The sequence below is a fragment of the Bombus bifarius genome, unplaced genomic scaffold (genome assembly GCF_011952205.1).
Source record: "Bombus bifarius isolate JDL3187 unplaced genomic scaffold, Bbif_JDL3187 scf7180000009125, whole genome shotgun sequence".
Taxonomy (NCBI): domain Eukaryota; kingdom Metazoa; phylum Arthropoda; class Insecta; order Hymenoptera; family Apidae; genus Bombus; species Bombus bifarius.
In genome coordinates this window covers 7235662-7261086 of record NW_022884914.1, presented here as the reverse complement: position 1 = coordinate 7261086, position 25425 = coordinate 7235662, and the positions used below count along the sequence as shown (strand labels likewise).

The 25425-nt window shown below is 40.0% G+C and overlaps 1 protein-coding gene across 6 annotated transcripts in view; it reads right to left on the bottom strand.

Moving 5' to 3' along the window:
* The window catches only part of LOC117213690 (teneurin-a), a 702857-nt gene that overhangs the window by 237652 nt on the left and 439780 nt on the right, over nucleotides 1-25425 (bottom strand). For all 6 annotated transcript variants that reach the window (XM_033459237.1, XM_033459239.1, XM_033459241.1 and 3 more), the window contains one exon: nucleotides 6748-6823. In XM_033459237.1, the coding sequence (XP_033315128.1) occupies nucleotides 6748-6823 (76 nt within the window). The remainder of the gene's footprint in view (nucleotides 1-6747; nucleotides 6824-25425) is intronic.

Sequence of the window (25425 nt, the reverse complement as noted above, 5' to 3'; positions counted from 1 at the left end):
AACAACTGACGAAAAAGAAGAAGGAAAAAAAATTTCCTGGCGCGTACATTAAAAACTCCTTGCTTCCATACAAGCCACAACGCCATATTCTGCTCAATTACCCTCGACGAATTTCAAGCGAGGCTTGAATTGTGAATTACACGTTACAATCCTGCGGAATAACAATAACAACAACCACGACAACGACAATGGGGATATTGTAACGCAATTACGGTCGTGTTTCTTCGAGCGTACTAACCAAAGAGACGTCCCCTTGCCCCCTCAGCCACCTTGCAGAAGCATAGGTGGGGATAAAGAAGCGAAGAGAGAAGAAAAATAAGGGCCCGGGCGCGTTTTGCGTCTCGTGAAAGGCGTAAGATCCTTTTTGTTACTGCATTCGACGCAAGCATAAAAGCTGGAAAACTGAGTAAGAAGAAGGGAAACAGATAGAGGAACTGAGGAGGGTTGGAGTCACGTGAATTGAGGCCGAGATTAAGACGTCTGGGGGGATTAACCCCTTGACTATAGGTGACGCGAGACTGGAACCTCGAGTAGATAGCCGAGGGACATTTTTAGGAGGTTCAGACATCTGGTAGAATTCTTCTGAATTTTAGTAATTATTATTATTTATATAACGTTGTTTGTATGCATGACACAGACGTTAAGCTCTACCTGGCCCATTCTACTTGAATCAATTTAAACGAAGCCTTCGAATGGAAACTATTTACGATTTAAAATCTCTACTCACGATTAAATATTTATTGCAATTATATAGGTGAATGTATAACTTTAAACATTCGTTTTTTGTTTATAAATCTAGTTTACCGGAACAAAAAGATATTTCCTTGAATATTACGTACTTCCGAAATATCATTTATTGAGAGAGTCGAAGAAATTCCTCGACAAAGCAAAAAGTTTCTAGTGGAATGTGCAGCGGATATCGATTAAAAAGGGAAGTCAGTAGAGAAAGGTAAACTGTCACGATGGTATCTAACGATAAATCTTTTGGAAGCCTTATCGTCGCGCCTCATAATTTCACGATCTCGTGTAAAACATCGATGGTCGTCGTACACCCTTCGATACTATAGCAGCCATCGGTATCGTCATGACCTTTTGTATCCACGACGAGCAGGTTCAACATTATTTGTTCCAAAAATATTACACCGTGGCAAGTTTTGCTACATCGAAATTCTGAATTCCGGGAGTTTCATTGCGGCCGATGCTTGTGTTTCGTTTCCAGTTATTTACGTTTCAAATTTGGACGTTACGAATATCATTGCATATGTATTCTGTTATTACTGAAAATATTTTTCGAAAATTTTCCTCTCTATCATACAAGGAGCACGAGTACTGTGTATTTACATTAAACTGTAATTTATTTTAAAATGTATACAAATCGCGTAGAAGTGAGTCTCCAATTAAATAGTTTCGCTAAATTTTATACAATAAAAATTCACCGACAACCTGAATATTCTGGTATTTAAAAAATCACAATGGAAAGGAAGAGAAAAGATATCAGAAAAATATTTTTATTCCTTTGATATATGTTACATGATCGTAACACCTAATAAATAAAAATAACAGCGTACAATAATAATAATAATGAATAATAATAATGTTGCATTCGGATTAAAACTCAACCTACAAGAAGATTAAAAGCTCTGGAACAGTTTTATATGTATGAAACGTAACGTTTAGATGGTTTATACGTGCAGTAGCGAAACACTGATAAATAAGCGAAGCATTTTCCTCGATACATTCCTTCTCTTCGAACAATAACGAGTGTGTGTCTTCGTTTTTGTTTTGCGAAGACTCCACCAGTCAGGAGTCTCGAGAGGAACGATATCGAGGAGATAAAGATGGATAAGGTGCGGCAACGATCGGGAAAAGAGAAAAATCCAAAGGCTTTACTTTCGATCGAGTGCGGACGGAGGTTCTTTTAGCGAAATTGCTTCAGTTAATATGTGATAAGTGCTAACGACGATTGCCTTTGTTCGATCGTATTGAAACAGAAGATGGTTACATCGACGTCTATATTGGAAATTATCCTCTGAATTTTGCAAATCTAAAGTGTCTCATCTTGGTATCGTGTAAATGTGAATACCAATACAAACGCGATACACAATTTAAACACTGGCAATTTTCCGTAGACGAAAGTTCTCGAAAGCTAACAGGAAACTTCGTTCTTTAACTTAACTTCGATGATGTTTGTTGTATGTGAATAACGTTAAGAGGATGTAAATTTCAAAGGTATTTTAGTTATTGCGTGTAGCTTATGCAGAGAAGTTAGAAGAAACCATTTGTAGTATAAAACCGACAGAGGTAAAGAAATACATCTTGAAATAATATAACGAATTACGTAAGTACGTGCAGGCGGTTTGGCGGCAACGTGTTTATTCTCACGAAGGAATGTGTTTACTTTCCTGTAAAACATGAATATACTCGTTCGCATTCAAAGTATGGTTGCGCCATTGTTTGGAAAGGATAATAACGCATCAAAACACGTTGCGTTATTTTACAAGGTTTTGCATACTTAATTAACGAATAATATTTTACTTCCAAGTTCTGTCATTCGATACATAATCCCTTTCTTAAACTATAGAAAATATATCCAAAAATATATGAGACGTTTCTAGACAGCGAAACAACGAAAATGGTTATATACAAAGACGGAACACGTCGTACGAGACAAATGTTATCTTACATCTTCGACTTTTACGTACAGAATCACGTTCTTCTCGGTTGTAGTAGGATTTCGGAAACACCCTATGTGTAATAGCCACGTAAAATCCGTTTCTCAGTCAGACTTCACCTAACCTATCCTCGCAGCGAGAGTTTGACTTGCGAATCGCATTAATATATCTTAGCAAACTTCTAGTCGTCAAGATCAAGCAAATTGTAAGGAAGAATTGTAAAGGAATTCGCAGCACGAGAGACACCATCAATGATCATTACCACTCTCTGGCTTGAACAGCGAGAGTCGTTAACGATCCACGTTCTACGAAAGCGGTGGAGAGAAAAAAAGAGACACGAAGTGAGGTTAGGACCGACGGATGCGGTGGAACAGCGGGAGGAAGGATGAAACCTTTGGCGAGGGACACGCGTGTGTCCTTTCGGCTGCCGGTTGCCTCAGCAACAGAGTACCTTCCGTCTCGCTGACCCGTCGTTTCCGGTGACACGGATGGCCTTTCCTCTCTTCGACGTTTCAACCCCGGCTGGAACGCGTCTCCGAAGAAGAGAGGAAAGGAAAAAAAATGTACGAGAGTCAGGGGAGGCCGGTAAAGGCCGCCATTGTTCGACGATGGCCCAACTATTTTTCGTGGTGGAACGAGGTGGAAGAAAAAAAAAAAAAAGAAAGTTTCGCGAGTTCGCTGTTGGAATTATTCGCCGCGCAGATGGAGCCACGAGACATCGAGATTCGGGACCGATGTTTTTACGGCATCACTCGATTTACGAATATCGCTGGAAGGAACGGAATTTAATTTGACCAGAGAATGCTTTTCGTAGATGGTTTTTGGTGAACCTAGTGGATCGAATAATGGAGCTGGATATTGTGGAGCAGAAATGGCCGATGTATAGGGGGTGAAATCGTGAATGGTTCATTGGAACTCTATACGGATTATATCACGTTATTGGTAACGGTTATCTAAGTTGAATTTGTTTTTTTTTTTTTTTACTGGTACGTATATTTTCTTTTTTCATATTTATAACTTTTCGTTGTTGTTTCTCTTCCGAGTATTCGTTACATTCGAACAAATATTTCGAAATTTACTCTGTTCCATACAAGTAGGTTATTTTTGGATTGTAGGAGACTGTCGAAAAGTGGGAATTAATATTTAATCGATTGAAACGACGAGTTCGATTACACGAGAAGGGATCATTTTTCGCGCCGTTTCTCCGGTTGAAAAAAAGTACATAAACCGCACGATTAAACAGGTTTGCTCAGAATCATTCGGCTGTGACCTCGTTTCACACTGCATCCGTTTAAACGCGAGTATAACTGCATTAAGTCGTACTTAAATATCACTTAAACGGCGCGCAAATTCATTCCTCTCGGACTATTACTCTTCTGTGAAATATCAGGGAAACAATAAGAATATGAAATTTGTACATCCAGTGGAAAATCATGCACGCCACCCTGCACGAACTTTTGTTTTTCATTAAACAATTTTTTAAGAGACTAAATTAAGTTCGTTGTTCCTCAAACAAAAAAGGAAATTAATTAATTTGTTTTCATACTTGTCTATATATATATATATTGTATATAATGATTTATATGGCTGGCAAAATTATGAAATTTGTAAAAAATTATCATATTTATAAAATAATTTATGAAATAACATTCTCATACGTTGTTAAATATCAAGTACATTTTATTTATGAAAGTTGATAATGAAGGCTATTACAAAACTCATTAAAATTCGATATATATGTGTCAGAATAAATTTCATATTTCTTAACTTGGCTGATAACGCGTGATGATATGATAAAATTTAATGAGCGGCATTGACCCATCAAATTCAAAGAAACGACATTTCATATACGCATCGATCTAATATTTACTCAATGATCCTCTGTTTTTAATGCATTGGAACGTTTCCATTATATGTACATAATATTATATGCTACAGCTTCGACTATTGGAATATTCCCAATACGTATACGGAGTATCCCACAGGTTTCTATACAAACTTTCCTACCATGTTCAGCGGCTAAAAATAACATAAAAGTAGTATATAAACGATCATTTTTAACCCCTTAACGTTTCAGAATCTTAAATTTTAATATCAATTGATCAACGTACTATATTACGGATTCCAGAGCATAGAACACAGAGTTCCGAGAATTTATTTCAGTGCACGAATATTTATTCTCATACGATAAAATATAACTAATAAATATATGATAATAAAAATATTAATAAAACCAAACTTCGAATTCTTCTACAAATTCGACATTATTTTTAAAGCTACAATATTACGCACTAAAATTCTTACTCGACAGTTTTCCATCAATTTTCCTAAGGAAAAATACTCTAGAAATCTAAAAAACCAATAAATCTACTCGAAGCGCAATAAAAGTAACGACACAAAATAAATAGCGGCCTAATTCGATATGCATCGTCAACGACGAACAAATCTACGAAAGCAAAGAAAGAAGGACACCCCATAAAATGGAGGGGAGATCCATAGGACGACGTACTAAATATTTTAAAAGTTCGATTCATTTGAATCGAAATGTCTTCGAATCGTCGTCCCTGTCCGTTCGTCGATAATTTTATTCGCGGTTATTGCTCTTCCGATCACGTTCGAGCTCTATTCAACCGAATGATTTGAATATTCTCAACTTCTCCATTCTTTTAAAATTCCACGAGCCACCAGAGTTTGGAAGAATCGCCGTTGGCGAATTCGAAATTGTCGCGTTGGTTTCGTGCGTCGGTTTTATTGGCACGGCGAACGCGAGCTCAGGGAACCGTTAATGACTCGCTAATTGCCGAAAGTGGCCAGCCAAAGATTTGTAATCGTTAGAGAGACAGTAAACGACAGCCTCGCGGTGGATAATGGCACTTCTGCGGTTCGATACCGTTGTTTTCACGTCGCTAATATCGTAGCTCGTATTACAGACCAGCCAAGTGTTGAACGAGTTGGACGCGTCTGGCGTTAAATTAACATCAAATCCCTGAATGCTGTTATGTTGACTATTCGCTAGTTTTTCTTCTTCGTTACTGTAGTATCCTGTAGGATAGGATATACCGTGGCTCACAGAAATATCATTTGATATGTACGATATATCCAAGTGACAGAATATTCAGACTTTAGGCAGAAAAGAAGAAATATAAGATAAAGTAACAAACGAATAATAGTTTATACAGCCATAGGACAAAACTTATTTTAGTTAAGTACAACTACTTGCGAGAGTTGTACCATTTGTATCTTGGAATATATTTGAAATATAGTATAAAACGTTGAGACACTTTAATAAATCAATGACAATGTTCTTCCATACGGTCACGGCAAGTGTTCTTTCCTCCTCTTCAGTCAATAGCGAACCTCTCCTGCCAAGTAGTGTTTTTCTTTTCACAATACATTTCGATAACGCTATTGCTTTAACAAGTTGACAACGAAAATTTAACACAAGTGAAGATTATTTACGAACAATCTGTTTCTTTCATGACCGCCTTCTGTATATTCTGTATATTCTTTCGTGATTCTTTCATCTTAATGAAGAAATGGCGTACTTTAATAGATCAAACGAAAACTGATCTCACCACGCCCTACCAAGAATTCTAACAAAAAAAAAAAAAAAAAAAAAATTGGGGGACGAAAAGAACCAGTTTGGAAGCAACTTAATTCTATAATCGACTGTCCGAAGTACACCTGCGCCTCCTACGCCAAATCAATTTCAAATTGCCGGTCGTATTTCGGGAAAAATCGTAAATGATTCGTATTGGATCGATCGTAACGGCGAAGCAGAGAAGAGTCGGTTGATTTCATGTTCCTCGGGACGGATCGAGGGACGCGTTTTCGAAGCAGAGTCAACAACACGGTCGATTTTTCGTGGCTTAATTCAACCATGCGAAATCCGGCAACTAGGTAAACCGATAAGTCTCGTGGATTTGTTGGCGGCCGCGCGAAAAATCCGCTTACGCGATCTGGCTTACGCGGAAATCTGTGTTATTGCCTTCTCGAATATGGATGCGCCGGGCGACGCTCTCGATCGAGATCTCGCGTGGGAAATTCGTCGCGTCTACCTCCTACTACCACTTACCTGGTTACGGTCGGAGTGGAAGCGACCCCTGGGGACCGGGCCGGGTAGCTCCGTGGATTCCCTGACATCAAGTACTCTGTAACAAACAAACGGAAACGTGTTTAATCCATCCTGTTGTAACTAATTCAGGTGAACAGTTTTGTGAATGTTGGGACGATTTTAGACGCGCGGCAAAGTTACGAGAGCTGAACTTATAGAAATAGGATCGACGAAAGAGTAGAAATTTGTAATTTTGTGATTCGCAAAATACATATCGTGATTTGTTGTACAGTTAACCAATCTATAATTTAACCACTATCGGTGGGTGTATAGTCCACGATAGATCCACCCGTTGTATTGTAAATTTCTGAACCTTTCCTTCTAAATTCTCGAATACCAACTTCCTTAAATACAATCCATTGCAAATATATTTTACCATTCTAAACGTTAAATAATATAGAACTTAATTTAGAAATCCGAGCAAGTTAGGAAAGCTCGTATTTGATTTGCTGGCGAACTATATGACAATTTAACCAGTGCAGCGACTTACAATTTCTCGCGTTACGGCACGCAGAATTGGCTCGATTGAAATGTAACGAGGCCGGTAACGAGGCGAAGAAAATCAGCTACTTAACTGAAACCCGACGCTGGCCTGCGTTTCCGCCGTTATAGATTAACAACGAGCAACTTCCGTAAAAGTAACGACTACGTAACTAGCGTCTTGTTAGCGGGGGCAAGCGTCAGAAGTTACGACATAGCGGCTGATCTCCGCTAGTAGCAGCAACTTGACCTACGTTGCCGCCACGAGATAATTGAATTTATTAGATACGAGTCGCCAGACTTTTACCCCAGTGTTCACGAATTATAGTTCCGCGGTTCCTTACGAGCTTACGCAGACCGTTCTAAAGGTGTACTTGCTTCTCCTTATAGATTAGGTTCAACATAGGTTTCCTATATCATCAATGTACAATAACACTCCCGAAATGTCATTCTACAGTTGAGAGTTAAGATTATATTTATTTTATGGAAATATTTCCATTTTAGTATGATATAATAAAGAAGCACAGTATAGAATGGAGGTTAGGATTCCATAAAGTTTCCTAACCTCACTCACCGTTCGTAGAAACCTGTATCATCCTCTTCAAGGAATAATATCAGTATATTGCAATCTACGAAACATCAAACGAAAAGTATATCTTATAGCACGGAGCTGTGAGAGTATCCCCAGATAATTTTTATCTACAAACATCTCTTCATACTTCTTTAATATTCTTTGATGTCAACGTACATAAACAAATACACATCGCTTATTTATTATACATACTATAATCCTTGGCGTAGTGGTTTCTAGCATCCAATGTCATTCAAAATTCCCTTAGCCCTTACATTCGAAGCAAGAAGTACTATATCCATTTGAGCATAAAGTATCGTATTATTAAACACGAGGTACATCGATATAACCAAGAAAAGCAACAACAGCGCCACGAAATCTGCATCGAAACGCGTATTAGCGCACCGAGAGTCGGATCTGCTGGTTAATTTTTAAGCCTTCTTTCCCGGTCGATGTCAGTCTGACGTTGCAATTCAATTCTGCCCTCCTTCATGCACAGTCCCAGGAAGCCAACAGCGGCTCGAAATGTCATGCATATTCTAGTTCGTGGAACATTGCGAACTGACGTTCCCTTTATCTGTATAGTTAATGACTTCATAACTAATGTAGCTGCTACTGACGTTCTTCCATCGATCGGACCAAATCAGCCGCTGCACTTTTTGTCTTCAGAACACCATAAACGCTTTCCATGGATTAAGTCGATCGTCTCACCTTTCGTTCCTCGGTCGGTAACACCCACTGAACTCTAAATTACGTAGAGTTCAGTGGTAACATCAGTGCTTGAGAGGAACTGATTTTGGAGGTTAGGACGCGTGGCGTGGTGAGGTTAGGTAGATTGTTCCTTTGTTTATGCGGAAAAAGTAACGAGCAATGCGTCAAACATCAGAAGATACATGCATAGATCATTATTGTAATGTTCTAAATGGTCCTAAGTACAGTAATGTATCAATTGTTATGAACTTTGCGAGTTAAAACAGATTTTCATGAAATCATTCCTGCAAACACCTAAACACATCACCCATCACCCATCACAAGAAGAATAGAATACCAGAGTTCAAGTCTGAAGTCTCTTCTTGAAATTACCAATTAAACCAAACGTTGAAACCAGGGGATAGAAAAAAGGAAAGAAGAAAAAAAAGGAAACAAAGAAGTTTGGTTGGAGAAAGAAAAAAATTACTGAAGCTGAACGGCGAGTCATTAGCGAACAGAAGAAAGGAGGTTAACGTTCCTTCTTGCGCTTCGACGCAGCAAAGTTTCGTCTTCATCGGACCGGAGGCAAGGTTGTTTCAAGACGTCTTTCGCCCCTTTATCTGCCCGGCAATTCGTCACTGTCCTCGCGTTCCAGGATTTTTACGAAATTCTCTGGATCCTCAGGGCACGCTTCGGTACACAACAGCATGACGAATCGTCGTCGCGATATTGTTCTTTTCGAATCTCCAGGATTTACGAACTACCAAGAGCAGAATACTTGCGCGCGCGCGCGCGCCATCCTGCTGGACAAGAACGTTCTTAAATTTGACTAGTCCACACCAGGATATATATGGAAATTATCGAACGTTTGAAAATTATTCGAATATTAAATATCGAGTTTTCCATAGACGATGGAGCGCATAATATTATGAATGACAAAAAATATTTGAGAAGGAAATAAAATACTGCTAGATAGAAGGTTATTTGGAAATAAAATGTGGAATTCTGTGCAGAGGATAGAGCACATAATATTATTCGAAAAATTTTATTCGTATTCTGGAATGAGAGAAAATATTTGACAAGAGAATCGCATAAAATGTTTTACTCCCGGATTTTAATGAAACTTTGTAAATAGAGAAGTAAAAAATTATTTGATCCGTATCCGTAAATACGAGATATCCAATAATAGATGTTTAACAATAAAAAATAGATATCCTTTGGAAGAATAAATATTACTACTAGCAAATAATATTTTGTTGATGTTCCTTTAGACTTCTAAATTAACAAGCTAATATTCCTATTATTTGTATATAACTTTGTTTACGATATTATCAACCAATGATATCAATTATTTTGATTACGATCAAAATAAGTCAGTGTGGTCTCTACAGTGATGAACAAATGACCTTCATTTTAAAGACCATTGGTACCACATTGACTGAAGTATGTGAGTCAGAATTGACCATCTAGATAACACCTATCAAACATGTATTTCCAACGAAATATCTTGTTTGTTATTTGAGTAGATATTACAATGAACGTGCATATCGATTGTTTCCCCCCGTGTTGACTTTCAAGTCACACGTGTGTACCGAACAGTCCCGTGATAAGAACTGCACAAGCTATCCGATGCAACTGGACCATTCGTGCAGCTGTACAGTGCAATTATACTACTCCCTTGTGTTCACAGTCTGTTCGTGTTTACTAACAACTCATCGAACTGCGTTCGTACGCATTGGTCGTTTTCTAATATCTTGGAGATGCAGTTGTTTCGCAGTTCGTTTTAATTTCTGTATAATTTATCTTATAACAATTTCACATATGGTAAATGTTCAAACAGTCTTTAGAGTAAACTATCAGATATAATAAATTTTATTTTCAATTCTGACTAGCATTATTAATTTTCGCGATACAGTATCTTCTGCAAATTTGTTTAAAAATTTAACGCTGCTAAAGCCTAGCCGGTTAGTAATGGACCAAGACAAACTTGCTTCGTATCTCTAATCAGCATACTTCTGTGAGATATCTCATACCGTATATCGTTATATACAGAATGTTCGCTATATTCAATGATATATGTAGATACCGCGTACGTACCAGCTACTACTGCACATTCACTAATCGCGAGATCATGTGCACGTACTGTTCCTGATATTGTTCTTTCATACGGCGAGAATTTACGAACTATGAAGAGCAAACCTGAGAAGCAGGTTGTGCGTACGCGCGAGCACGCTGACTTAACAAACATGATCTTAGCAAACACCTCGAGTCCGCGGAGGCAGCATCGCTGCACTGGCTAAAAACTGTACGGTTAATTTCCACGGAGTTCGCTTAATCCAATTTACGACTCGCTGAAACATTTATGCCGCGTAAAATTTGCTTATGCAAATCACACGCAGTAGTTACCAACTTGGCATAGTTTTGCACGTTGCGCTGACTCTAACGATCGCGGTCATCTTTTTTTCTGATCAATTATTTGAGATATTCAGTCGCGATAATTTCGACCTTGAACAAATAACGAATCGAACAACTAACGATTAGCCTTGCTACTTTGTTCAACGATTCAATTTGTTCAGAAATCATGAAACATTTGATATGAAAAGATCCTGCAAACCTGCACCTAAGGTTATGCCTGAATTTCTACTGGATTCTACTAGATCTAGCTACAAATTAACCTTTGTTCATTCTATTTTCTATCTGAGAAATTGAAAAACGTATAATTGATAGTGAAGCAAGCGGAAAGCTACGTATTACGAGTATTTGCACAAAAATATAATAATATGGTCAATTATAATAGATATACCATGTGAAACTGTCATTTCTAGTCGACACTGTCAGCCACAGCTGTCTCTCGATAATGTCACAAATCATGCTGGCCATTCTGCAGGGATCAAACAATCCAGTTAAACACATTTCACTCTCAAAGCAGCGCGTAAGTGGACGCAAAGACGTAACACGGCGTGAGGAGTCCATTGTCAGAATCGCGAGATGTTTGTTACGCGAACCGATAGAGGGCCGATCAGAGGAATGTAGAACTACTGAACCTTACGTACCTTCGCAGCTGCGATCGAAATTACGGCGTCATTTGCAGACGGAGGGTCCAGGTCGAGATCAAAGGCTTTGATCGTTGCACGCGAGAGACACTGTGACAGATCGAGCTAGAACGCGCCGCCCTTTGTAACAACGAGCATAAATTGTTGCGCGTCAGACACGCGGTCACTGGTCATTTCACGCACGTAAACAGCCGTAACGCCGCGCAAAAACTACCGAAAACGAGTCGTTAAGTACATGCGTGAAACTTATAATGCGATTCAGTATTACCAGTTTCAAATTGCTTTTTTTTCTTTAATTCTTCAGCTTGCTGCTCACTCGTCCAATCCTGTTTCACATAATACGACAAGAGAGTGCCCGGAGCTCTCATTCCCGGCAAATGGACACTAAAAACGTATTTAAATGGAAAATGTAAGACAGTCTGAATTACATCAAAGAATGTAAGCGCTCTAACAAATAAAAACTACATAGGCGCAAAAGACATCTTCTGATGAAGTATCAGCAACTCTTAGTCCAACGCTGGTTGTTCAATCGTATGACAGACATGCCATACTAACAAACCTCAATATTTGTGCGATGTGCAATTAATTTGTAAATGATAGCTGGAAGAAGAACCGCTCGTTAAACATATAATATATACAGGGTGGTTGGTAACTGGTGATACAAGCGTAAAGGGAATGATTCTACGCGGAAAAAGAAGTCGAAAATATAGAATAAAAATTTTTTTTTTTTATTTTTTTAATTTTTCCATCGAGACAACGATCTACAGTGAGATCCGTTATAACGAGACGTGATAAAGTGCACGCGTACCGAGCGAAAATTCAAAGTCGATTTTCTCGAAAACAAAGCCTCAAACGAAAAATTTTTATTCTATATTTTCGACTTCTTTTTTCGCGTGGAATCACCCCCTTTCCGCTTGTACCACCAGTTACCAACCACCCTGTATAAATATATAAGCGTTCGAATTACACGAAGAAGAACAACATTAAGCGAAAGTGCTCAACGAATGAGCTTCCTTCTAGCCATCAGATTTATACACTTACGTATAAAAGTTTATCTGCAATTTCTGCAAAAATATAATTCTGTTTAGACTGAATATCGAAGTTTCTTCGTTGAAATACAATATTTCTTCAATTTACTTTTACGTTTCTGTTTGTTTAACATGCCTTACATGTACATTATTGTACATAGAGTTCATACAGATCGCGCAATCATGGCAATAGAACGAAGAACATAGCTAGAAACAATCAAAAAGTGCTTCGATATTTCGTATTTTCCTTTGACCAGTGGTAGAGAAGTGATTTTCGTCGTCATTGGTAGTTCGTTTCGTTGGGAAGCGTTCGGTTGCTCGCGAAGGAGGAGTGCTTTACGTGGTTGTTTTTTTCCTGGAATGTTATTGCCGACTGAAAAACGATTCTGAAAGGGGAGAAAGGCGCGCTTGAGCGTCCTCAAATGCGTCGGTATTTTCGGCTGGTCGTTTTACCGTTATTCGCCTTCGAATCCGCGCGAAAGGAATTCTGATCGTGCACGTGTGTAAATTTTCATGCTGTACTGTGTTTGCGCTGGTTATGTCTTTGACATCCTTCATCGATCTTGCGGGTTGTCATCGTAGATGTCTTTGTTTGTTCCTGAACGTTTGCTACTTCTTTAGATGAATTGCGCTACGAGTATGATGTAGTGGATATTTTACGTTCCTCCGAAGAGAGTACACATTGCAATTTCTAATATTGCAAATTTCTCGTGTTTCTTTGGTGATTATTTACAGTAGAATTATTAACAAACATATTTCTCTTGGCTGAATATTAAGGTAGAACGATATTTACTGGTATGAAAATTTTCAAAAGCTTGAAAAACTTTAACTAATACACGTCAATCTGTGATCCAAACTACTGTTCGTGCGTAGAATTCTGCTCGTTATTCTACAAATTAAGCAACGATCAGAAATTCCCAGACCACTCGTATAATAATCCTGCTCCTCGCTAAACATCGTCCAAAATTCCCTTTAGTCGTCGCGCAATAAAATCTCATGCTCTTGAAGCTCAAACCAGTCTTCTCTATTTCACTCTACAAATTCAGGAAAAATTATGAAAGAGCTACCCGTTTTCGGCCAATATCACATTGATGCACGCTTGAAACGCCGAAATTCACTGCACCCGTTCGAGCACGCTCCTCGAATCGATCAAACTGTCCGCCGTTGGATGCAGAACATCGCGAACGATTGACACTATTTTTTCCCCCCCTCCTTTTTCTTTTCCTCTTTTTTCTTTCAGGAGAACGAACGTATCGGCAACGGGAGGGAAGATCAATCATCTCGCGTGACTGTTTAAGCTCGACTCGATGAAATTGCCAGTTCCGTCGGTGGTTTCGTGTTCCGGCCGATTTTCACCGTGAAAAATCGCGACGTCCGCTGTTAGAAACGCTGGCTCGTCATCTTAACGCTGCCTCGATCGATATTTTCTTCGTTTCCGTAAAATTGAAAATCGTTGCATGGGAAACGATTGTTAAATCGGTCGAAGAGAACATTTTTGCCTTTGGAAGTTTAGATTTTTATATGGAAGCTTGGAGATCAAGAAATATAAATATAAATATGTAATTTCGGCTTGAATAATTCGATGTATTTACGTATGGCCATTAGAAATCTGTAAAGTTCCTGAACTCTACTTAGGAAGTACATTAACTCCAAATATCCCGATTCATAGAATCTCGTGTAAAAATAAAATCGTTGAAAATAAAGGTTGGTGATCTCTGACTCGATGAAACCATCCTCAAGACACTTTATCCTTCGTTCAAATAGTAACAACGTTCGAAGACGTTCGCAACCAAACGGGCGGAACGATCGACGCCGATCTAGCTAGTCTACTTCCGCTCGAAAAAGTGTCATTATCCGCTAATGGCGCGGCAACAACTGGGTCGATGCACCAGTACGGTTAATGACACGGGCTGCTTCGTTCCATCGATCGTACGACCGATTATCTTACTGCGCTTATATTTGTTCATCGATGCATTTTACAGAAATTCTTTAGTTCTAAAAGATAGAATTTTCACTGAAATTCACCGTACAATTTCATTGTATCAATTTTGTCGGTCGAAAAGTACGTTTCGTTAGTAAATTTATACCGCACACCCTGGAACATCGTCTTCTACCAAAGTGACATGACCCGATCGTGTCGCGCACCGTCTTAACAAGAGCGATCGAATCCTGTTAGCTAAGGAAATGCAGGAATCTACCTCAACGAGAGAATGGAAGAGTAGAGAAGCAAGTGGAAACGAAACGAAACGAGGAGAGAATCAAAAGTGAAAGAAAGGATAGAGGCGGTGGATACGAGAGTGATAACCGACGCGATAGCGAGCAGTTGGAGTGACAGTCGAAAGGACGTGCAAGAAGAAGCGGAGGTGGAGAGAGCAGCGTTGCACGTTAGAAAATGGAATTTCGGTAGCGAGAGATGCGAGCAAAGAACTGGGAGGCGAGCAGGTGGAGGGATCGGTGGCTAGAGAGAGATAGCGGATACGGAAAGGGAAAAAGAGGAGAGCTGGATGGCTAGGTCCATGGATGGAGTGGATACAGTTGAGTCTAAGGGTTTCTTGGTTGTTGGGTGTTTGGCTGTCCGCCAGGGAATCTCTGGAGCGCGACGGTTACCTTTTTCTCCACGGGCAGATCTCCCAGCACGTTTACAGGATGTTTCAAAACACGTGAGCTTAAATTCTGGAATAAATTGGAATGCGGCAATTGCGCAGAAGTTTGTGTGAACGTTCGTACGTCATGAACGAAGTTTGTCTATCAGCGATAATGTCTATATACAAATTATGGTCCATTATATTTGCTCAATCTAACGGGGAAATTTCTCAAAGCTTGTTAAATGGTGGAAAATTTTCCTCCACAATTTTTCGTTATTCTCGCTTGAAATAAACATAGTGTAACTGAATTGCTGGAACCATCTTGTATAAAGAATAAAAAGTAACTTATTTTGAAGAGTACAGAATCACCTGTAAGCCCCTTCACCTATAATTTTTCCACGCCCCGTGCCATTTCCTTCGATATTAAACGTTAAAGGTCACTTGAAGCGACCTGCAGCAACTCAATTCCGCCATCTTCCGCCATATCCCGCATCGACACGTAACCTCGTCGTTCTTCTTCATTCTATCCGCTCGTAAAACGCGCGTCTCGCTAGTGTGCGTGGCGGCAGGATGCGTTTCGCGGCGCAAACAGCGCCGCTTAAGACTCCGTAAACACCAGCTTGATTAACGATAATGGCGATCTAGGGCGATTCCCGATAGTCTGCCACTCGATTGCGGGATTTGAAAGGGTAGGGACGATGGAAGAGGACCGAACTATGGCGGCGACGACGAAGGGTAAACCATCGTGGTGCATCGTGCAACGAAAACCGGCCGGCCAATGGAAACAACGGGCCGTGGGGACGGCGAAGGTAATCCAAGAGGGTGCGTGCCCAGGCATCCTGATCGCCGCTTTACCCCTTATAGGTTTGCATGATGCGTTATGATCGTTAACAGAGAGTACTTGGTGAAGAGCCGCGGATATTGTCTGACGACCGCTGCCGCCTGTGGTTAATCGACGATCGTTGCTTCCATTGGAAGCTTCTTGTCCCACACCCTCTCTACGCTGTTCTCTCTCTTGCGTGAATAGCGTGTGGATGGATTAATATAGTTGGGAACGGGTCGTCCGAAGCCGCGGACTGGCGAGCTGCGGTGCAATTAGCGGCGGACGTAAATGCCGTCGGGACTGCGTTTCTCGCGTTTCGCGGGCTATTAACAGCGTTTCTTGCTACGGAAATTGTTGTTGCATTGGTTCTCGCTGCAAAGGGATTCAGATGCTGCTGGTACACCGATTCCTGCATGTTTGCCATGTTACCAGGGAAACTGTGCAAAGGGCTTAGGTTATTTTCTTGGATATTTAATTCTCATTATGAGATATGCGTAATTTTGTGTGCTATACTAGATTAACCGCGTAGTAGTGACACACATATATGAGTATGAGTATGTGGGAGTAGGTGTGTGCACAGCGTCTCGTAAGACAGAAGAATGCAACTGTTGCGTTGGTAGTGTGGTAAGGAAGATGGCGAGACAAAGAGAGTGCTGAGACGCGTGCAAATATGTATCGACGAATATCTTGTAAATCACATATTAAATGAATGTGAAACTATTTTGATATCAGTTCTAAATGTAATCTGAATGTTCCTATACATTTATTTCGGCGATTAAGATCCACAATTCTCAACACTCATTTATCGTTCATTTCTCTAACTGAATTTCTTCCATTGCGACAAGTTGAGAGAATGGGAAATAGCGAATATAATAGGAAGGCAGATAGGTAAAATAAATTCTCTCGTTGAAAACGTAGGGGCGAAATTGAAGGAAGTTTATACGCTTTCGAAATAACTTTTAGAGAAATCCAGCACACTTTTCTTCTCTGATTATTGTCACAAAATCATCGATATCAAGTTTCACAAACATCGTTTCATTATTCAGCCGCTTCGCGGTGGCGCAAGCTCGGTAATAATCCACAGAGAGGCATTGCACCGATTCCTTTCCACTTCTGATCTCGTAGCCCAACAGCAACTGACAACCAGTAATCTCCGACTGTTCACAAAGGAACCGAGGCTTCCGCAAAGCCCGTTTGCAATAAGATCAACCGTATATCTCGATTTAGCCTGTCTGATCTTGTGGAGCGCTTGTGGCGCCCTTTCGCTACCGCAAATAGTTTTACTTTCTGATAAAATGCCGCTCAGAATCTATCTATGCGACCAATACAATCACAGTAATCGTCTATAGAAACCCAATTACCAAAAATTTAACCTGTCAATTTTTGCAACATCTATTTGCTTGGACGTGTTAAAACACAGCTATAATTGAATTTGGAAAATCGATCTAGCCAATAAAATTATTGAAACTCTTTTAATTGGATAAATTGTCATCAAAGAAACAAACACCAAACAGGCTTTAAAAGTTTCACACTATTCAAATTATTCGGCTTTATAGAATCGGACAGATTGGTCTTTGCCGACAACAGTTAATTGAAACGATCCATCTCGCATCATATATCACAGAAGACGACCATTCAGAAAGAGAACGAACTTTCCCTTCTCTGTCAACAAACGTTTGCCCGTTTCGCACCCCTCTGTCGTGCATCAGCAACCGTACTCGTTGCCAATATCCTCAGGATCCTATCGGTTTGGCGACTAATGAATGTTTATTAGTACAGGATCTGCCGACGTATCGTTCCAGGCTCGAGACGGATCGATACGGGTCTAGACGTTTGTGCCTCGAAATAATTGATTCTAACCTGATACGAGATCCACAAGCTAAGGGATGAGACAGCTTGAAACTGTTCGTCGAGATACGCTTCCGTGATATTCCCGGAGACTACTTAAAGGAGACCGACTTCTGTGTGTTTCTTGGTCGATGAGGAAAATAGCGATAGGACCTTCTGTTCTGAAATCACTTGCTCAAACCTTGTCAAACTTCCGAAAGGAGGAACCTAACGAAACCTTGACATCAGCTATTTCATCTCGCGACACAAATTCCTTATTTTTAATATGTATTTTAATATGTATTTCACATAGTTTCGCGAATTGTTAATAAATTGATTCGGCCGCAACCTTCTGAAGCCTCGTCATACCTTTGCAAACCCAAAATTTAATTATCATCGTCCAGTAGATTTACATCATCTACGGTCATTCAATTTACCAAAATTTCTTATCCAGCTCGCAGATCGAAATATCCAGCCGTGTAGTGAGGTTCACGTCGTGTTCATACGTACATACGTTGATACGTACGGTAGGTGTCCGCGTGCGTACACGTTCGCGCTTAGTGCCCGCTATTAGGAGTAAAACCGGAAATAGAAGTGGCTGAACTTTAACTAGCTTCGCAGCGGAATGGTCTCGTTCTCTTCATCAACTCAAACTACGGGAATTAGCTTCTGGCCCCCGTCCAGATTACTTCTGTACGCTCTCTTCCGCCGCTTGCCCCGTCCCCATTTATCTCGTTCCTTCTTGCTTCCTCCGTCAAGAAACTTCTTCCTAATATGTTAATTATGAAAACGATAAGCGAATGATAATCAGCCGTGGTTATTTCGAACCGCTCGTCCTCTCTTCGACACTGTACCAATTTTCCCGTTATCGCCGTGCTGCAACGAGTCGGAAGTAGCTGTCGTTCCTCCTTCGTTCGTTAGGGCTAACTGCCGCTTGAGGCGTGATAGTGTTCTTGTCTTTTCGAATATCCTTCTGATTGAATCCTTCCATAATATGCGATCTCCTTGCTTCTTGTCTGATTTTCTTTTTTTTTTAAGCGTAAAATAGATCAAATAAGAGATAATATAGTAATCACAAAATTCGGAATAAAATTCAGCTCTCTATAGGTAAATTGTATTATTTATGTTCACGCCTAATTCTGTTACTTATTGAACTCTTTCGTATGTTATAGTTAATCAAATTTTAAGTTCAATATTTAATAGATTTCTCAGGAAAAATGAATATCTATTTTGGAGAAATGTACGTGTGAAGTTTCGCCAGGAATGCGAATGATCCAAAAGGGTCTGCGATGGAGTAGAACAAAGTGTACACCTTTCAATAGCTTTGAACGAGTAATTGATTAAAAATTTAATACAGCTTCATTGTCGTCAACAACTACGTGTATCGAAAGTAACGCATATATCCACATCATTGTCATATTTGTCACCTACTCAAATTAGCAACGCCGACGTAATGGCTCGTTACAATTACCAGCTGCCGCTTTTCAATTACATAATCGAGTTAATTAACCTACCGGCGTGCAATTAACGGTAAACCTGGCGCGACGTTCCTCGAAAGTAACGAAAGTTCCATGAATAGTAACGCTCATGGTGTGCCCCAAAAATCACGACGGTGGCGGCTGCATAAAGCACAAGCTATTCCAAAATTGAACAGGAACAAACGAGCCACACCGCGCCGGAATAAAATATCATTAATGTAATGAGTCGAGCGAGAAGTCGTTTAAACAACGTCCGTGCAAATGATGCGATTCGTTAATGCAGTCGCGAGCAACCGGTGAATTAGCGTCGGAGACAAACGATTATACGATTTAACGGGCCGGTTAACTCGTCGATAGCGTTTTAATACGTTCGCCATCCTCCGAATTATTTCCACCGATCGTCGATGTAACAGCGAAGAGCGCGATAAATGAGAAACGTAGATATACCGAGTGCCTAGTTTAATTATATTCGTCTCTAAAGTTAGTAATAATTAATTAGTAATAATTCCATGTATATAAATAGATTTTGAGCAAAAAGAAAATACTCTAAGCTATGTAATCTGCAACTTCTAAATGAGAGGTTACACCCTTAGTAATCATTTTCCAAAATGCTATAACACAGTTGCCATATTAATGGTAGTAAACTCTAAAAGCTCCATTTAGATTACGCTCTATACCTATGTACAACCCTAGCTTTACAAGCTGTATCACGTATTTCGATATTTCTATGAAACATATTCTCGCGTTATTAAATATTATAACGATACATGTTATATATATAATTATGTTAAATTTAATATTTTAGATGAAAAGGACAAAAACGGTGGAACGATACGGTAGAATTACAAGGAAAATTACTAGTGCAAGGATCGATATGCTGAATTTACTTTTAGGGCCGAACAGTGTGCATTACATATAGGAGGCAAATTCGTGTACGGCCGCGGATAAATTGCAACGAGCGTCCTCTGGTCGCGCCAGCTGCCGGCGAATCGCGCATTTGCGTCACGGTCGTCACGTAACTTGTTTTACATGGCCGCTTTTGTCCTGCATGAATCTTATTAGCGCCAACCCATTTTCCCAGGAATCGAGTTAAATGCAGTTTTACACATTAAACCGTTCCCGTTGCTTGTTCATCGTTCCCAACAAATAGGAAGGGCGAGTTCGTTACTTTCGCCGCCAGCTGTCGATCACTCGGAAATCATCGATTAATAATTAGCTATCACTTGAAACGTTTGCATACCACGCGACCCGTGTTTTGTGTCAGTCGAGTCAAAAGTGATGTATTTGTAGGTTATTTTTTAAGAAGTTGATAATATTCTTAATACGAGGAATTTGTTATTAGCGTTACTAAGCGAAGGATGGTCTGCCGTGAATAGTGCGCGTAGATAATATCACTATGGAGAATGTTAGTTCGTAGTGGCAAGCATTTCGGAATTGTAATTCAGCGATACAGGGAATTCTGAAATAACGACGTGTACAATTATCTGTAGATCAGATATACACGCGAAGATTAAATTTCAATCTATGCTGTTTCATGGAAACGCCAGGATAGTGGCCAGTCTCTGATTCGTCGGACTAGTTAGCAAGTCATAATCTCACGGAAAATTATCGTTGCTGCTTTAGTGTATATAGATAGATTGCGATCTCGTTTAAAGCTAATCGAAATTAATTACTGCAATATTGAAAACAAATTCTTAAGCTCTCTATCTAGCTAACGGTCTAACACATTACGAATCTTTAGCACCACGTCAAATTACATTCCTTCTGACGAGTATCGTAATTCCGCGCAAACGGAATTAACACATTTTAAATACTTGGTACATCGTAGGACGAAACGTGCGAACGTACGACGAAGACACGACGACGCGACGGTAAAAATACACGTCGTACTTTTTTTTTTTCTCACCCCGCGGCATTGTTTCCACGGGGAAAGTGGTTTATATTTACCCCCAGGGAAGGATGACTTTTATAGGAGAAGCGGAATCCCATCAAGCGCATAATATAGCCGCCTATCGAGTTGGTCGGGAGCGGCGCGCAATCGACGCGCGAACAATACGTTCCGTACGGAGCGATATAATCGTTAAATATTTCGTTTCGCCGTTGTATAAATCGTATCCGTCAAAGCGTTATTTTTTTCCGCGCTATATCTTTTTTTCCTTCGTTTTTCATCCGTTCCTCTCTTTTTCTTTTTCGCTCTTTTCTCCTTTTTTCATCTTTTTTTTTTTTTTGTTCGATCGAGGTTGGTTGTTGTTTTAATCCGAACTGTTAATCTCATAGATCGATCTCCGGCCGCGGCGGGTAATTCAATACGGCCGGGGCGAACAATTTTCATTCATCAGCGCGAATTCCATCAGCGAAGATATTCCAACGTTTGAAACACCGTGCTGAAAACGGGGTGAAAAAAAAAAAATTGTGCGAAGCGCGCTTTAGAGAAACGAGGCTTCGATATTTTCTAGCGATTTCCGCGTCCTCTTCGCTGGTGTCGCTCGTACGCTCTCGACACTGAATTATATAGGTTAGACGGAGAAAGTTTCCAGCGAGTTTCTATTATATTTACCACTTTATTCGATGGCTGAAGGATTCTCGATTGTCGCTTGGTAACCTATATGAACGTTCGTGACGAGGTTTCTTTGGAAACGTTAATTGGGCGTTGTCGTGGAAACGGACTTTCTGGAATTCATTCGACTTCATGCTGTGTTATAGTGCACTATTGTCGGTTATGAATAATGTATTTTAGGTAGATCGTTTTTAATAGGCCAGATTATAGATATACTTTCTCGATTGAATTTTAATTAAAAGTCCATAAAATACAGTGATGTGCAAAAGTGTAAACACACTCCGCTGATTTTATGTAAAAGGCGATAATACGACTAATTTTTCAAGTGATCGGTAAAAATTAGATAACAGTAACAACAAGCTACGTCTGATTAACGAAATGTAATAGTACATTTTCATTAACATTAATAATATACAGAATATTTTATAATAATTGTGTTTTGAAACAATGTTTACAGTTTTGCACGTTTCGTCAGAAATATAGCATGTAAGTATAGTATGAAGATAGCATGTAAATGTCAGGGAAACGAAACTGTCAATAAGCACTGATTGTCCACTGTTTCGCAGTCAACTGTTTCACACCATTGTTAGATTACTTTTCAGTTTGATATGCTTAATCCAAGTTGAAGCCACTTAGTGAAGATAAAAGGAACAGTATTATTTGTTTGTGTGATAAAGGTTTGTCGTTGCGGCAAATTGCAAAGAAGCGGAAGGGAATGATTCTACGCGAAAAATCACGCGCGAAGGATCGTAGGGATATTGATGGCTCATTAGGCCTGTCGGCGCTTACACTTCGGTGATACTTGTACCGACGAAACTGTTGGAAAGTTTTGTTGTCGAGTGCCGCTACAAATATTTTTTATATCGAGATAATGTCTCCGATGTTTGTTTGTTGCTAACTGCGATAGTATTTATAATTTATAATAGTAATATTCTTGAGTATTCCAAGTACTCTCAACAGTTGCGACCTCGTGGGTAATCAGACGGTCGTCTCGCGATTTAATGTGTGTGCGCCTTATAAAAACTTCCGAGTGGGAAAACAAGGAAAGCGTGGAAAGAAACGAACCTAGATTCTCGCAGGATCCATGTAAATTTTGCAGTAAGAGAGGAAAGATGGGGGATGGAGCCGTCTCGCAGGATCGATAGAAACTTTGCTCGATTCATCGTGGTCCGCTTGCGCTACTATCGAAGGATAAACGGTAGTTTGTTCTACTTTTATCATGGCGGTAAGGAGAAACGCTTTCTACGGCGAATATTTCTAAAATCTTTATTACTGCTCATTGATAGTTAAAATAAGATTATTTCCATCTAAGATATCTTACTACTAAAAATAAAAATACTAAGCCGATATACGTCATACTCAAGAATAACTGTTTGAAACTAATATCCTCTTCAAATCTAAATTAAATGAAACGAAATTCTAATCTAAGTAATCTCTGAACATAATTTTTCAAACTATCATTCACTATTATCTATCAATTTACAATTATTATCTGTAACAGGATGACTGATTACACGTATATATTATTATATTATTACATCACGTATTTATTAGTACTCATATCAGTTAGTAATAACAGACACGGAAATTGAATAATATTCTGTTACTACGTGACGATGTAGGTAATGCGATAGTGAACTTAAACGCGTTCATTATAAAATTAATTCACGCACACTTCGGTTATTCCCAGATGAGGAAAAACGACACTAGTGCCGCGACAGTCATCTCAATTCTCTCTGGTCCTCGATTAAACGCGAACGAACGAGATGGTTGCAATTTAAAGGGGACGATGATCACTTATGGAGACACTTGTTTGCGCCGAGGCGCGTTTCTGCACGACAAGAGCCCGCGGACTAAAGCCGAAACGAGGGATGACAGAGCACAATTGACGGCCACGGCGATAGCAATGCCCATTTTATCCCCAGGAGGATATAAATAAAACTCAAATTGAGCGAGGGTGCGCCACCGACGCGATGCGCTGCGTCTACAATGTATTTACGCAGCCAGCACTTCCACCCCGTAATTTCATTTTAGATAAAAATTCCGCAACCCTTCCCGACGTCGATATTTACATTTTTATCCGCCCGCTGATATTTTTGTTTACTCGCCTCGTCGTTTCCACTACAGTTCTGGTTTCCGTGGTAGATTTCACGGTTGCATCATGGCTTCATCACAGTCAAGTTTTTCATTCCCCTTTCCTTTCTTTTTTTTTTTTTGCTTTCGATGAGATTCGCGTAAGATATTTACATATCGCGATTTACTGTGTTCCTGAACATGTAGTTCATGATCAACGCATGATCCGTGATTGCTAAACTCTTCTGTCTCGTATTTGTGGATTTTCTCCTTATCCAGAATATTTGTAAAATACAGAATTCGTTAAGAATTACCGTACAACCATTTAGAAAATTTCAGGAATTTTTTTTTCTTAATTCGTTGAAGCTAGATCACCAAGCAATGGTTTGCCATATTGTAAATTGATTGAAAATAAAAGCAAACGAAATGTTGCGCTAACATTGTACCTTAATGGTAGTGATCCTATGCATTCCACTGAAACCCTACCACCACACACAATCAATCAGAGAAAAAAGGCAAAAATGTTTCCCTCGGTCGAGAATCGTCGCATTAAATATGTATTACCTAGGCGTTGGTAAGTGGCGCGCAATTAATACTTTCGAATTCAATTAGCCAGGCGCGCATGAAGAATCTTCGAATAAAACTCGCGACCATTGCCGCAGAGACGCGGAGAAAACGTCGGCCGTGGTGAAAACGCAGTAAAAAACGTGGGCGAGCGCCACCCTAGCCTGGGCGGATTGCATTAATTCCATGCACGACACGTAACCCTAGCAATAAAGTGGCGTAATTGCCGATGCGTCCGTGCCCTTTGGGCGAGAAGAACACGGGCAGAAAAGCCCATTGGCGTCACGGCTACGAGAGGCGGAATGGAGGAAGGTGGCCTTACAAATCCAGCTCGACGCGCCCCACACGGAGCACGCAGACACGAAGCCGACTTATGCGAGCCACGTGCGCCATTCTAATTTGCTTACGAGCAGCGTGGCCTTAAAGCAGAATGCGTTACGGGGAACCCGTACGTGCGACGACCACCATGGCGCGAACAATGCGACGCTGTCCTGCTCGTTCTCCTTTTCTTATTGTTTCGCTGCTTCTAACCTGGACATGATCCATTCGGCCGACATTCTTTACGCGACCGAATAAAGAAGTCAAGTGGCGTTCCGCGTGAATACGTCGTTTCACGGGGTCTGATCGTTTGGTGAATGTGTACGGTGCGGTGGAGACAATTGACAGTGGACTGTTTGTATGGGTGGGATTTTTCGGAGGTTCGATTGATGTCACTGGGGGATCAATGGGGTACTGTGGATTTGGAGTAGGCTGATAAGGCCAGAGTTTGTAGATTACGTGGAGTGATCGAGGGGATGGTTACTTAAGTGGTTGTTGTTCGGTGAAGTAGGGTAAGATACAGGGGTTAGGTGAGGACTCGTTAACTTGACGAAAATATTTAATCGTTAGATATTTTTATTACTTGTTGAAC